Source organism: Apodemus sylvaticus, chromosome 23 (assembly GCF_947179515.1).
Source record: "Apodemus sylvaticus chromosome 23, mApoSyl1.1, whole genome shotgun sequence".
Taxonomy (NCBI): domain Eukaryota; kingdom Metazoa; phylum Chordata; class Mammalia; order Rodentia; family Muridae; genus Apodemus; species Apodemus sylvaticus.
The window spans coordinates 40,514,326-40,526,804 of NC_067494.1; the positions used below are offsets into that span (position 1 = coordinate 40,514,326).

At 48.6% G+C, this 12,479-nt stretch overlaps 1 protein-coding gene across 2 annotated transcripts in view; it reads left to right on the forward strand.

Annotated features, from left to right (window-relative positions):
• The window catches only part of Sytl3 (synaptotagmin like 3), a 73,116-nt gene that overhangs the window by 34,782 nt on the left and 25,855 nt on the right, over window positions 1–12,479 (forward strand). For both annotated transcript variants that reach the window (XM_052169891.1, XM_052169893.1), the window contains exons 5-8: window positions 4,527–4,578; window positions 6,408–6,477; window positions 8,029–8,107; window positions 10,253–10,377. In XM_052169891.1, the coding sequence (XP_052025851.1) occupies window positions 4,527–4,578; window positions 6,408–6,477; window positions 8,029–8,107; window positions 10,253–10,377 (326 nt within the window). The remainder of the gene's footprint in view (window positions 1–4,526; window positions 4,579–6,407; window positions 6,478–8,028; window positions 8,108–10,252; window positions 10,378–12,479) is intronic.

Consider the following 12,479-nt stretch of genomic DNA (forward strand, 5'->3'; position numbering starts at 1 on the left):
CAAGGTGACTGTGAAATCATACAGTCCCTCATCTCTGCAGCCCCCACTTGTCCTTGGCTTTCAAAGGCTTCACTCTAGCCCCGCCTCCATCGCTACACTGCCACCTCCACTTTGTCGGCAATGTGTGGAAGCCCTGCTTGGGTTCAAGTTCCCTTTATAAGCACCTAATCTGGGGGCTGGAGAGATGGCTTAGTGGTTAAGAGCACTGACTGCTCTTCCAGAGGTCCTGAGTTCAAATCCCAGCAACCACATGGTAGCTCACAACCATCTGTAATGGGATCTGATGCCCTCTTCTGTTGTGTCTGAAGAGAGAAACAGTGTACTCACATACATAAATAAATAAATCTTAAAATAAAAAAAAGAGCCTAACCCATACCTGCCCATGGAAGTCCTGTGCCCCCAGGGTTTATCCTTTTTTTAACTTTTTTTTTTAACTTTTTTTTTTTTTTTTTTTTTTGGGACAGGGGTTCTCTGTGTAGCCCTGGCTGTCCTAGAACTCACTCTGTAGACCAGGCTGGCCTCGAACTCAGAAATTCACCTGCCTCTGCCTCCCAAGTGCTGGGATTACAGGTGTGCACGCCTGGCTCCAGGCTCTATTCTTTAAGGTGAGAACAGAGTGGGCTTTGTGGGATGTGTCTCAGAATGCAGGGTACTTCTTATCCCTCAGAGGAAGCTGTGGGTCCCAGGCTTTCATTCTGGGTGGTCCTGGTATTTACTTGGGAAAGGGGGAGAGTAATATCACTAAGTGAAATTATTATTGTCATGTTTAAAAATCGTGTGTCGTGTGTGTGTGTGTGTGTGTGTGTGTGTGTGTGTGTGTGTGTGTAGGAGGTAGCGGCTGGGGAGATGGCTCAGAGGTTAAGAGCACTAGCTGCTCTTCCAGAGGTCCTGAGTTTAAATCCCAGCAACCACACCGGTGGCTCACAACCATCTGTAATGGGATCTGGGGCCCTCTTCTGGCATGCAGATGTACATGCAGATAGAGTAGTAATATATTAAATAAATACATCTTAAAAAAGAATTGACTGTGTGCATGCATGTGCCCACACATACTCCAGCTGCCCTCACAATCAGTCACATGGTCTTGCAAGGAGCCCTGGTTATTTAGGAGCCGGTCCTGCCTGCAGCTGAATAGGATACAGTCTCTCCAGACTCTCTGAGCTCCTGGGAATGTTGTCTGTGCACATTTCTTCTGGGGGCAACAGGAATTAGAAACATATTAATGACGACAACAACAAAATAGTTTTGTTTTGTTTTGTTTTTTTTTTTTTTTTTTTTTTTTTTTTTTTGGTTTTTGAGACAGGGTTTCTCTGTGTAGCCCTGGCTGTCCTGGAACTCACTCTGTAGACCAGGCTGGCCTCGAACTCAGAAATCCACCTGCCTCTGCCTCCCAAGTGCTGGGATTAAAGGCATGCACCACCACTGCACGACTAAAATAGTAGTTTTGAAAACCTAAAAGCAAAGATCTGGGGAAATGGTAGTGAATGGGGGATAAAGAAAAGCCATATTGGGCAACACTCCTCAGACCCCTGTGTGTTCCCAGTCACTCTTACTGGAGGATCTTACACCCTGTAGGTTCTGATCCGCAACTACAAGGAAGGGGGATCTGGGGCTCTGGCATACCCTCCCATTTCCCACAATATGACACGTGGATCTGAAGCAAATTTATGTTGTAAGCTAAGAGGTTTTTTTTTTTTAATTTTTATTTTTAAGTATTTTATTTTATGTGTATGAGAGTTTTGCCTGCATGTATGAATGTGCGCCACAGGCACGTCTGGTGCCCACAGGGGTCAGAAAATGGAATCAGATCCTCTGGAACTGAAATTAACAGAAGGTTGTGAGCCACCGTGTGAGTGCTGAGACTTGAACTTGGGTCTTCTGCAAGAGCAGTTTCTTGCTCTTAACGACTGAGTTTTGTCTCGGGCCTCAGCTTACCACAGCCAGCAGGGGGCAGCAGAGAGCCATCCACTCAGCAGCAAGACCACTGTGGGTGGCGGCAGGAGGAAGATGAAATTCGGAACTGGGCGTTAGTTAGAGGGTTTGAGAAAAAGAGCCTGAGGTGGTTAGCCCAAAGAGACGAGGTGGGGGGTGACAGTACTGCGGACACAGAGGTCAGGTGTGGCCCAGGGGAACCAGGTAATACGAAAACGGAAAGGGTAAACAAGGGCTGTAGCCGAGGAGGAGCCCAGGCAAGACAAAACACTGCAGGGACTCCATGGGGGGCCTTGTGATCCAGGACGTGGGTGGCGGAATGACAGCATGAGATTTGGGGGTGGGGGACAACAGTGCCTTGGGGCCAGGTATTGCAGGTATCCAAGGACACACGGGTGAGAGGGGCGAAGGGCACAGGAACAGACGGTGGAGAGGGTGCTCAGAGGACACTGTGGTTGTGTCTTTTCCCTGGGGGTCCTGCTGGGTATACAATGTTGCCATTTTTCTTGTCTATTTTTTCCCCCTCTTTCCTCGCTCTCCCCTGCCTCCTTGCCCACCATCACTGGCAGTGAAGCTGTCTGTCTCTCTGTTCCCACCCGGACGTTGCCATCCAGGCAGCTTTTGCAGAAGGGGGACTCCAGGGGCACTGGCGGCTGCTCTTACTAGATTAACTGCCAGCCTCTGGGAGAGGCCTTTTGTTTGCACTGGAGAAGTATTCCTTAGTGGACCGGCATGTAGGGATGCTCCAAGATGCTCTTAGAACTCTTTTATGAAGCCCCAAACCACACACAAGGTGTGGAGACTCGAAACATTTGGGCTGGGGTAAGACACAGCTGATAGAATGTTTGCCTCGCGTGTAAGAAGCCTTGAGTTTGAGCACTCGCACTCTATAAAATCAGGGTCAGTGATGCGTGCCAGTGAGCACAGCCCTGGGAGGTGGGAGCACCAGGACTTGAAGCTGAAGACCTCCTCAGACTATGCAGTACATTCAAGGCTAGCCTGGGCTACAGGAGCCGCTGTCCTCAAAACAAAACAAGACAAACTTCCTTTATGATTTTAAGGATTCCTGCCCCTTCTGGGGCCAGCCCAGCTAAAGACCTGGAGCTAGGACTATATCTTGCTTTGAGGGTTGGACCTTGACACTGGGGCTTAACTCTAGATGTTGTCCGTCCCCCCTCCCCCCAGGGTCCCTCCCCCCCCCACACTCCATCCAGTGGCATCTCAACATCCCGCTCTGGGTGTGTGTCCTTAAACTCTGTCCGTGTGTCCGTAAGTAGCACTGACACTCACATCTATGAAATGAATTCAAATTTTCCAAACCACACATGAGCTAACCTGACCTCCCAGAGCCGTGGCCTGGTGGATAGGGCTGTGTCCTTGAGCTGCAAACCTGCTACCTGCTGTAGTCCCCTCCTCCCCCCCCCACTCCCCACCCCCATGCTGATAGCCAAGAACCACTGAGTCACAAACCATGGATAGGCAGAATTTTATTTGGGAGTGTTTAATACATCATGAAACAAAAAAGGGGCTACTGGGGCAGGTGCAGCCGGATTCAGCAAAGCTTTAGTCACTCTGACTAGACTTGAGGAGATTACATTTTTAATGCGATTAGGGTAAGTCTTCGTCACAAGGGGCATTTCGAGGGATACATTCAATTACGCGGTATTTCCTAGGGGAAGGTACAGAGGAATTGAAGGATTGTTTTAAATTACCCAGATTTAGAAAATCTCATTCAACATGAACTTCTAATTGAAGCAGACATTCCCAGACATGATGGATTGAGGTGGATGGTTGGGTGGGTAGGTGACTAGGACTATCAACAAGCCAACTGTTGTCCAGTGGCTAGAAAGTTACACAATAATCCCACCATCTATATTTTTATGTTTATTTTTATATGTCTGAGTGTTCTGTCTGCAGGGAAGTCTGTGTTCCACATGTGTGCCCACAGAGGCTGGAAGAGGGTGTTGTATAGCTTAAAGTTGGAATTACAAGCCGGGCAGTGGTGGCGCATGCCTTTAATCCCAGCACTTGGGAGGCAGGTGGATTTTTGAGATTGAGGCCAGCATGGTCTACAGAGTGAGTTCCGGGACAGCCATAGATATCCAGAGAAACCCTGTGTCAAAAAAGAAAATAGAGAAAAAAATTGGAATTACAGATGGTTGTAAACTGCCACGTGGGTGGTGGGAATCAAACCCAGGTCTTCTGGAAGATGAATCTGTGCTCTTAACGATTGAGCCATTTCTCCAGCCCTAAGTTTATTAATAGTGTGTGTGTGCTCGCGCACATGTGTGAATGTGCTAGGCACATGTGTAGTGATCAGAAACAGCTTGCAGGAGTCTTCTGTTTCCCTACACCATGTGGATTTGGGGGGATGAGGCTCAGGGTTGCAGGTTTGGTAGCAAGTGCCTTTACCTGCTGAGCCAGCTCACCCAGCCTCCACCATCCGACTTTCCAGCATTTCCGTCATCCCCCGAAGATCTCGTCTTAATAATAAGAAGCAATATTAAAACAATTTGAATATAAAGATTTCTGGGTTTAATGTCATCTACAGTTTGTTCTCAGTACTGACTGCTCTTGGCTTGACTCTCCCCCAGGCAGACGCGAGACCGCTGGGGCGAAGCTCCTGCAATCTTATCAGAGGCTGAGGTGAGTGCAGGATGGAGAGCTCAGAGGACGCCGCCGGCAGGAAAGAACTCACACTGACCTTCAGAGGTCACTGCCCTGGAACATGACTTTTTTAAATGATCAAGTTCCTGGAAAAGGTTGAGAGGAGCTTTCTAGATTCTCCCGAGGAGCCTTCTAGCTATCCTGTGTTTACATGTCATATTCTTCCCCCCTCAGATTCTCCTCTGACAGTGCATCTGGCACCATTCTAAACCAAGAAGTCACTTCCATTCTTCCTTCCTTCCTCCGGCATCTTCCCTGGCTCAGACATGGACCTGATACAGTTTTTGAAGTTAAAAATACCTGCTGGCGAGCCTGGCGGTGGTGGCGCACACCTGTAATCCCAGCACTCTGGGAGGCATAGGCAGGAGGATTTCTGAGTTTGAGGCCAGCTTGGTCTACAGAGTGAGTTCCAGGACAGCCAGGGCTACACAGAGAAACCCTGTCTCGAAAAAAACAAATCCAAAAAAAAAAAAAAAGAAAGAAAGAAAGAAAGAAAAGAAACCCTACTGGCTGTTGAACAGTGTTTTGAGAGACGTTCACATCTTTGCATAGAATTCTGAGTCCCTGGCAGCCTTGAAGCTGCAGGTCACACACCCCATTCTGCTGAGTTTAGTGACTGTCACTGAGAGTTCCCGTGGGTGCTACATTTTTGTTTTTTTTTTTTGTTTGTTTGTTTTTTTGTTTTTTTTTGGATTTTTGGTTCTGTCAAGACAGGGTTTCTCTGTATAGTCCTGGCTGTCCTGGAGGTCACTCTGTAGACCAGGCTGGCCTCGAACTCAGAAATCCACCTGCCTCTGCCTCCTAGAGTGCTGGGATTACAGGCGTGCGCCACCACCGCCCAGCAGGTGCTACATTTTTTGGTGCTCATGAAATTTATCCAGTCTTAAAACTTAGACCTTCCTCCCCCTCTTCTTCTTCCTTCTCTTTCTCTTCTACCTCTTCCTTTTTATCTTCCTCCTCTTTTTCTCCTCCTCCTCTTCCTTTTCCTCCTTTTTTCCTCCTCTTCCTCCTCTTCTTCTTCCTCTTTCTCCTCTTCCTCCTCCTCCTCCTCTTTCTCCTCCTCCTCTTTCTCCTCCTCCTCCTCCTCCTCTTTCTCCTCCTCCTCTTTCTCCTCCTCCTTTTTCTCTTCCTCCTCCTTCTCCTCCTCCTCCTCTTTCTCCTCCTCCTCTTTCTCCTCCTCCTCCTTCTCCTCCTCCTCCTCTTTCTCCTCCTCCTCTTTCTCCTCCTCCTCCTCTTTCTCCTCCTCTTCCTCCCCCTTCAACCTTCTTCCTCTCACTCTCTCCTCCTCCATGTCTTGCCCTGTAGCCCCGTGGTCTGGAGGTTGATGTGTAGTCCAGGCTGCCCACGGCTTGCTGGCAGTCTTTGTGCCACAGCCTACCCAGCATGGAGACTGCAGGCGTGTGGGCACACCCACTTTCTGCTTTTATATTTCCCCTTCCCACGTGTGTTCCCTACTTCTTTCAGCCCCTACTTCCAGTTTTTCTCAAAGTGTTTAGTTGTTAATCCAGATAGGACTCCACCTGTGAAGCCTGGGTCCAGGCACAGCCCAGAGGAGGAACCAAGGTCCCCTAGTGGCTTCAGAATGTGCTGGAAAGGTTCATGCCTGGGCTGAAGGCGGTGGCAGCCTCGCAGCCATACCCAGACACAGCACGAAGAGAAGCACCAAGCAACCACGTCATTTCCTTTAAAAGGAAATTAGACACAAACAAAGCTGAGAGCTTGAATGACAAACTCAGACATTTGTAAACCTGGAAGCCAGTGTGACCTGCATCATTCTAACCCATTATTCTTGTGTTTCTCCTTGGCAGCAAAATCTCTGTGGTCCCTCCGACGCCACCACCCCTCAGTGAGAGCCAGTGCAGCGGCAGCCCCAGCAGGGTAACTTGTCTGTCCGCGGCCCTGGGTGGGAAGCAGGGGAGGACGGCCAGGCTAGGATGCTGGAGAGTCGACTCACCAGCCTCGGAGTGTGTGGCCCTGACTTAACTGCAGCTGGAGGTGGAGACGTGATTTCCATTTCTTTCTGTGGCCAGGGGCCATCTGCAGTCTCAGCTGGCTCCTTCTGCTTGTACCCCGAGACATCTTGTCCTGATCCTTGTGTCCAGTGTTCGTTCCCACCTCTGTTCTGTGCCTTTAAGTTTGTGTGTACCTGGCATGTGTTTTGTGGGGTGGGGTGGGGGTGGGGGGCTGTGCTTGCTGGAATGAGAATGTATCTTAGTATTTGAGGGCTCCAGGGGGACCAGGACCATTTCCACCCAGAGAACTTAGCTGTGTGATCTCAGGGAGTTATCTTGGCTTTCCAGCTGAGATGTGGAAATAATTCTTTCTCTGACCTGTCTCCCATGCAGAATGGTGTCTGTGTGTACGTGTGTACTCGCAAACTGAGTGCCATGGAATTGCATGACTTTGGTTATCTTCACCAATCTGTGCATCAAAGGGAACAATTATATCTTACATGGGATAATATATATGACCGTTTGAGAGACAAAAATCATGTTCACTCTTTTCCAAGTTCACAGACACCCTGGGGTGTATTACAGTCCTGTTCTGTTTTCTCCTATAATTATGTTCTAAGGTCATATTTTTAGGTGAATGGGTAGACACTGGAAGGGTGGATAACTGATTGTTGGGTGGGTAGACAGTTGAATGAATGGATAGAAGATGGTAAGAAGGTGGATAAATTGATAGTGGGTGGGTATGAATACATGATCTATGGATGGATGGTGGACGGATGGATAGGTGGATTGGTGGATGGATGGATGGGTGGATGGATAGATGGATGGAATGAATAGATGGATAAGTACATGGAGTGTTAAGGCAGTGGATAGACAAGTGGAAACTGGATGGATGGATGGACATTAGATGGATGCATGGATAGATAGAAATAGATGAATAAACAGTGGACACGTGAATAGACAGCGGATGAGCAGATAGATGGATGGAGGAGACCTTGATAAAGTTTCGGTTACCTCTTTTTTCTATGTTTCCTTTTGGGGGAGAGAGCGCCTTGTGTTCAGGTTGGTCACCTTGTCGCTGTAGTTCCATCAGCCGCCATGTTGCCTACATTCTGTGTCTTCTACATGGGAGGTGGGTAGGGCTAGAAGAAGGAGGTCAAAGAAGCAGTAATTAGCTGGGTGCCATCTTGGAGCCAATGACATGTCAGTCATTATGTCTAAGAGGTAGTTATCTTGAGACCTGCCTCTTGATAATGCTCCATCCTTTAATGGGGCTGCAGAACCCAGAGAAAGATGGCAGCGTGCCAGGGATGCCTATTTCCCCAGGGGCTTGTCCCCTCCAGATACATGGGAATATACCCACACCCACACACCTTCCCACGCCTTCCCCCCGTAGCATTTGGAGTTTGGCAGCCCGAAGACAGTGGGGCAAAGACTGCTGGTGCTATAACCACACAGCATCCTGTTTCTATTTTAGTTACAGGAACTTGGCCACTTCAGAGGGTTTAATAAGTCCGTGGAAAACTTGTTTCTGTCTGTCACCACCCATATGAAAAGTAAGTAACTCTCAGGATGTGTTCTTCCAGGTTACAGGCCAGCCCAGGCAGGCTCAGCCAGGGGTCAATGGAGCAGCCTTTAGCTCCCGGTGGAGGGCAGGTGCCCTTTCAGTCTGTCAGCCTGGCTCTGACTCCTGCTTGTCTTGCTGGAACCTGCCCAGTTCAGCAGCACAAAGGATTCCAGATGGATGGAAACAAAATTACCCTGCAAGGAATCCAACATCCAGAGTCTTTCTTGCTGCCTGAACCTAGTACCTGCCACTGTCTGTTCTTCTCCCTGGAAAACTTTCCTGCAGGTGGTAGTCAGTAATCCCCCATCTGTGGGTGCAGTTAGCCCAGGCTTGCTCTGCATTGGCACCCCATCTCTTTCAGCGTTTCTTCTCTTCAGATGTCTTTTACCTGTTTCTGCTTCTCACGCTCTGGGCAGCGTTTAGAGCAGGTCCAAATGGACCCCAGGCACACATTTCTCTTTCTCTGTTATTTCTTTGTTTTCCATTTGCCGTGCCCTTTCTGTGGCTGCCTGTGGTTGGCTGCGGGGCTGCTGGCTCTGAGCCAACTGTACAATTTGATTTAAATGAGCTGTCTGTATTCCACACAAGCTCTGTCACACAGACAGCTGAAATGAAAGCCCTGCTCTAGAGATAAGTGATGGGCTGCCCTGGGTCTCTTTCAGGAGGAGGAAATTGCTTGATTTCCTGGGTCTATTTGCCCCTCTGCAGACATCAGCTTAACTGTGACAGCTGGTGCTGGTCCCACGGCAGCCTCTAAATCAGTCTCCTGCCCCAGTCCATATGGCTTATGTGAATTCTCCATCAATGTGAAAGCACAGCTCTCACTTCAAAGGAAATAAGAGGTTTTTTTTTTTTTTTTTTTTTTTTTTTTTTTTTTTTTTTTTCCTGGAGCCAAAGATGAGAGGCCCTGGTTGCCCCAAATACCACAGCCAAATGTGGCAAAAGTTTAAAGAAAATCATTGATAATAGCATGAGGGAAGTTATCAGAACACTTTTGAAATTCATTGGGAGCATGAAGACAGGTGGGTGACAGATAACTGGGGGATCTGTTATAGGCTTCAGACGTTATTTGATGACTTTCTTAGCCTTTGGGTCAATGGAAGCTAGGAGCTTGTTTATATATTCCAAAAGGATTTACCTAATAGTCACAAGAACGGATGTTAGATTCAAGGAGGTTGGCAGTGAGTGTCTGTGGACCAGCATACAGGGGACTCCAGCATACAGGGGGCTGACCTAGAGCCCGTGCTGCTCTGAGGTCCCAAGGAGTGTAACTAGAGGGAGCTGTGCCCAAGGAATAGGTTTCAGAGATTTGGTGTAGTTGGTACGTGATCTCACAGGCAATTTTAATATTCATGATCTATCTTAATAAACTGAAGGTTGAATAAAATGCAGAGTGAAAAATAACGTCACCTGTTTATTATGTAGAGCGGTTAAGGGAAGACTTTAGAATAGCGTATGGAATTCAAATCTTCTCTCTAGAGGGCATGGCTGTGGAGATAGTTGAGGGAGCCTCTGGGAAGGGAGGTGAGACTTAAGGGAGGGGCTAGGTGAAAGCGGAGACTTTCACTGGCTTGGGGCCCCCTCCCCCTTTGTTCCTTGTCATTTTAATGTGTGTCCCAAGACATCCGGCCTAGTCCGCAGAAGCCAAATGGCTACTGTCCTCCTGAGAAACCCAAAGCTTAAGTGATCTTTCCAGGGCATAGTTACTGAAGGAACTATTGGGCCGTCTCGAATCTTACTGCCTTCCAATAGTCACAAGAGAAAGTAGTTTGTCAACAGTCTCTGTCAGGAGCCCCTAAAGAGCCAGCTGCTTGTGTCTGGACAGGTGGTTGATCATACAGATGGCTTGGGACACAGGGGAGCTGGGTGGGAGGTTCCCTTTCAACCCCACCCTGGCAATGGCTGCCTACAAGACCAGTGAGGACCTTCGAAGGGTCCAGCCGTTCCTCTTCCTCTGGTACACGATCACCCCGGTGCCCTTTGTTCTGCCACGTGGATCTGCTACCTTACCTAGTCACACTATTCTGTGGCTTTTCAGGGCCCTAGGATCTGTGGGTGGTGGGGGAACCCCCAAAAGGGCTCCTCTGGTCTTGGCAAAACTCATTGCTCTCGAGCTTCACCCCTTGTCTCCTAGAGCTCTCCAAGTCCCAGAATGACATGACGTCTGAGAAGCATCTTCTGGCCATGGACCCCAGGCAGTGTGTGAGCCACACGGAGAGGAGGAGCCAGTCTGACACTGCCGTCAACGTCGCCTCCAGGGTAAGTGCTGAGGCCACTGACCACATGTGTGCCATCTTCCCTGAGTGTTCTGATCTGTATTATTTTTTTTCTGCATTTACTTTTCTTTTGATAGAAAAACCTTAATCAGCCAGGAAAACTTATTTGTATATAGTCTGTATTCAGGCACATCTGACCAAAGGAGGCATAGGATTTAAGATCCAAGTCAGATGAGATAGTCTGTGCCTGTATGCTCAGTTATTGGGGAGGTTAATGCAGGAGGCTTGTCTGAATCAAGGAGTTGGAAGTCAACCTGAGAAACAATGTGAGACTCTTCTTCCTGGAAAAAAAGAAAAGGAAAAAGATGAATGATTCAAGATCAAGGTAGAGAACTATTCATATCAGCTTTAACCTGACCCAAGCTCCCAATGCCACAGTGGTTTCAGTGCCGCATTAAAAGCAAGCCTTGCCCGCAGGCTGGCCTGCCATTTTCTGGGGTCTGCCAGCCTCTTCTCATGATTAGGAGGCCTTATTACTTCCATTCACGGCCAAGAGGCTCTGGTTAGGCTCTGCCTGGGCCTCTGGTGGAAAGAAAAACAAACTCTGCACACACACAGGCAAGTGGCACGGTTGTTCTCGCCCTGTGATCTGAAGCAGGAGGGCTCACTGGGGAAGGAGAGCCACTAGGGAAGCCACCACTCAGCTTTCTGCCGTGTGGTTTTTGCCAAAAGCAGATGTGCTGAACTCCAGATAGTGCCCGAGTTCCAATCCAGCCCAGGTGACCTGTTGTCAGGGTGATGTATTTGATCTACAGGACCCATGTCCCTCCTCTGTGGCTGTGGGCTCCATCCACGATATCCCCAGACTGTCCATTTTTGAGACAATAGTGAGTATAACCTCCTCCCTTTGGGGACATACTCTACAACAATGGCTCCCAACCTGTGAGTCTCTACCTCCAAACATACATTATGATTCATAACAGCAGCAAAATTATGGTTGTGAAAAAGCAACAAAAATAACATTTTATGGTGTGTGTGTGTGTGTGTGTGTATAGGGGGTCACTACAGTGTGAGGAACTGTATTAAAGGGTTGCAGCATTAGGAAGGATGAGAAACCCTGCTCTAGAGATTTCACATCCTGCCCCTTGCTGCCTTCCACTCGAGCCCAGGATGGCTCTTGGTAACAATGAAAATGGTAGGGATCTCTGTCTGCCCAGCATGGAGTCCTGCATGCAGCCAGTGAGAAACCGCAGCCTCTAACATGCTATCTAAGTCTCCCAGAGAGATTCCCTAAACGTCAGCATTTGTTACAATGGGCTAGTCTCTGCACACAGAGCTTTTGGTAACTGTCAACCCTACAAAAATGGGTAGTGAATACAGCCGTGTTTTACACTGAGAGACACGGAGGCTTGGACAGGTTAGGGCCTCTCCTGGAGATGAGGATGCTGTGCTTGAACTGGTCTCATCTTGGTTTGGAGCCTCGACTCTGGAATGAGTTGTAAAGGGCTCTTGGAATGCAGACTCCCACATCGCATCACCGAGTCTCCCGGGAATGAGATTCAGAGGCTCTGGGGCATCTCTGCTGAGCTTCTGGGTAATAATGGGCTACAGAGGCTGGGACTTCCCCAATGACTTGTGTCTCTAATATCTGAGATGTACTCATCAGGGCTTTCGAAGTTCCCAAGTGCAAGCAAGTATCGGCTCAAAGTGGCATCCCCGGGGCCAACCTCTTTTCTTCAGGACTAGCATAAAGTCCATTTCCAAAGCACTTCGTCCTGGGCAGATGGTGCCTCCGTTGCCTAGCTTACCACAGAAGGGTGGCTTGCTCCCATCACCATGATCAAAAACCTGAGCTTTACCCATTGGCCAACCAACCCACCCAGCAGCTCCTAGCTAGGGAAAGACAGTGCCGGGAGTAGAACCGGGGTTTAGATGTTGCTAATGTCTTAGGCTGCTTCAGTTTCCCTGTGAGGACAAGCGAAGGCATGAAGAAGAGGTGCTCAAGGGAAGGAACCCCAAAAGTACAGGACTTAGCAATGAGATCAAGCTGACCCGATGGTGGCACTGACAGAAGGCTAACCTCAAGCCAGTCACTGTCCTCTGTAGGGAGGTCATGTTGATATTTAATGTTCTCTTTAATGCATC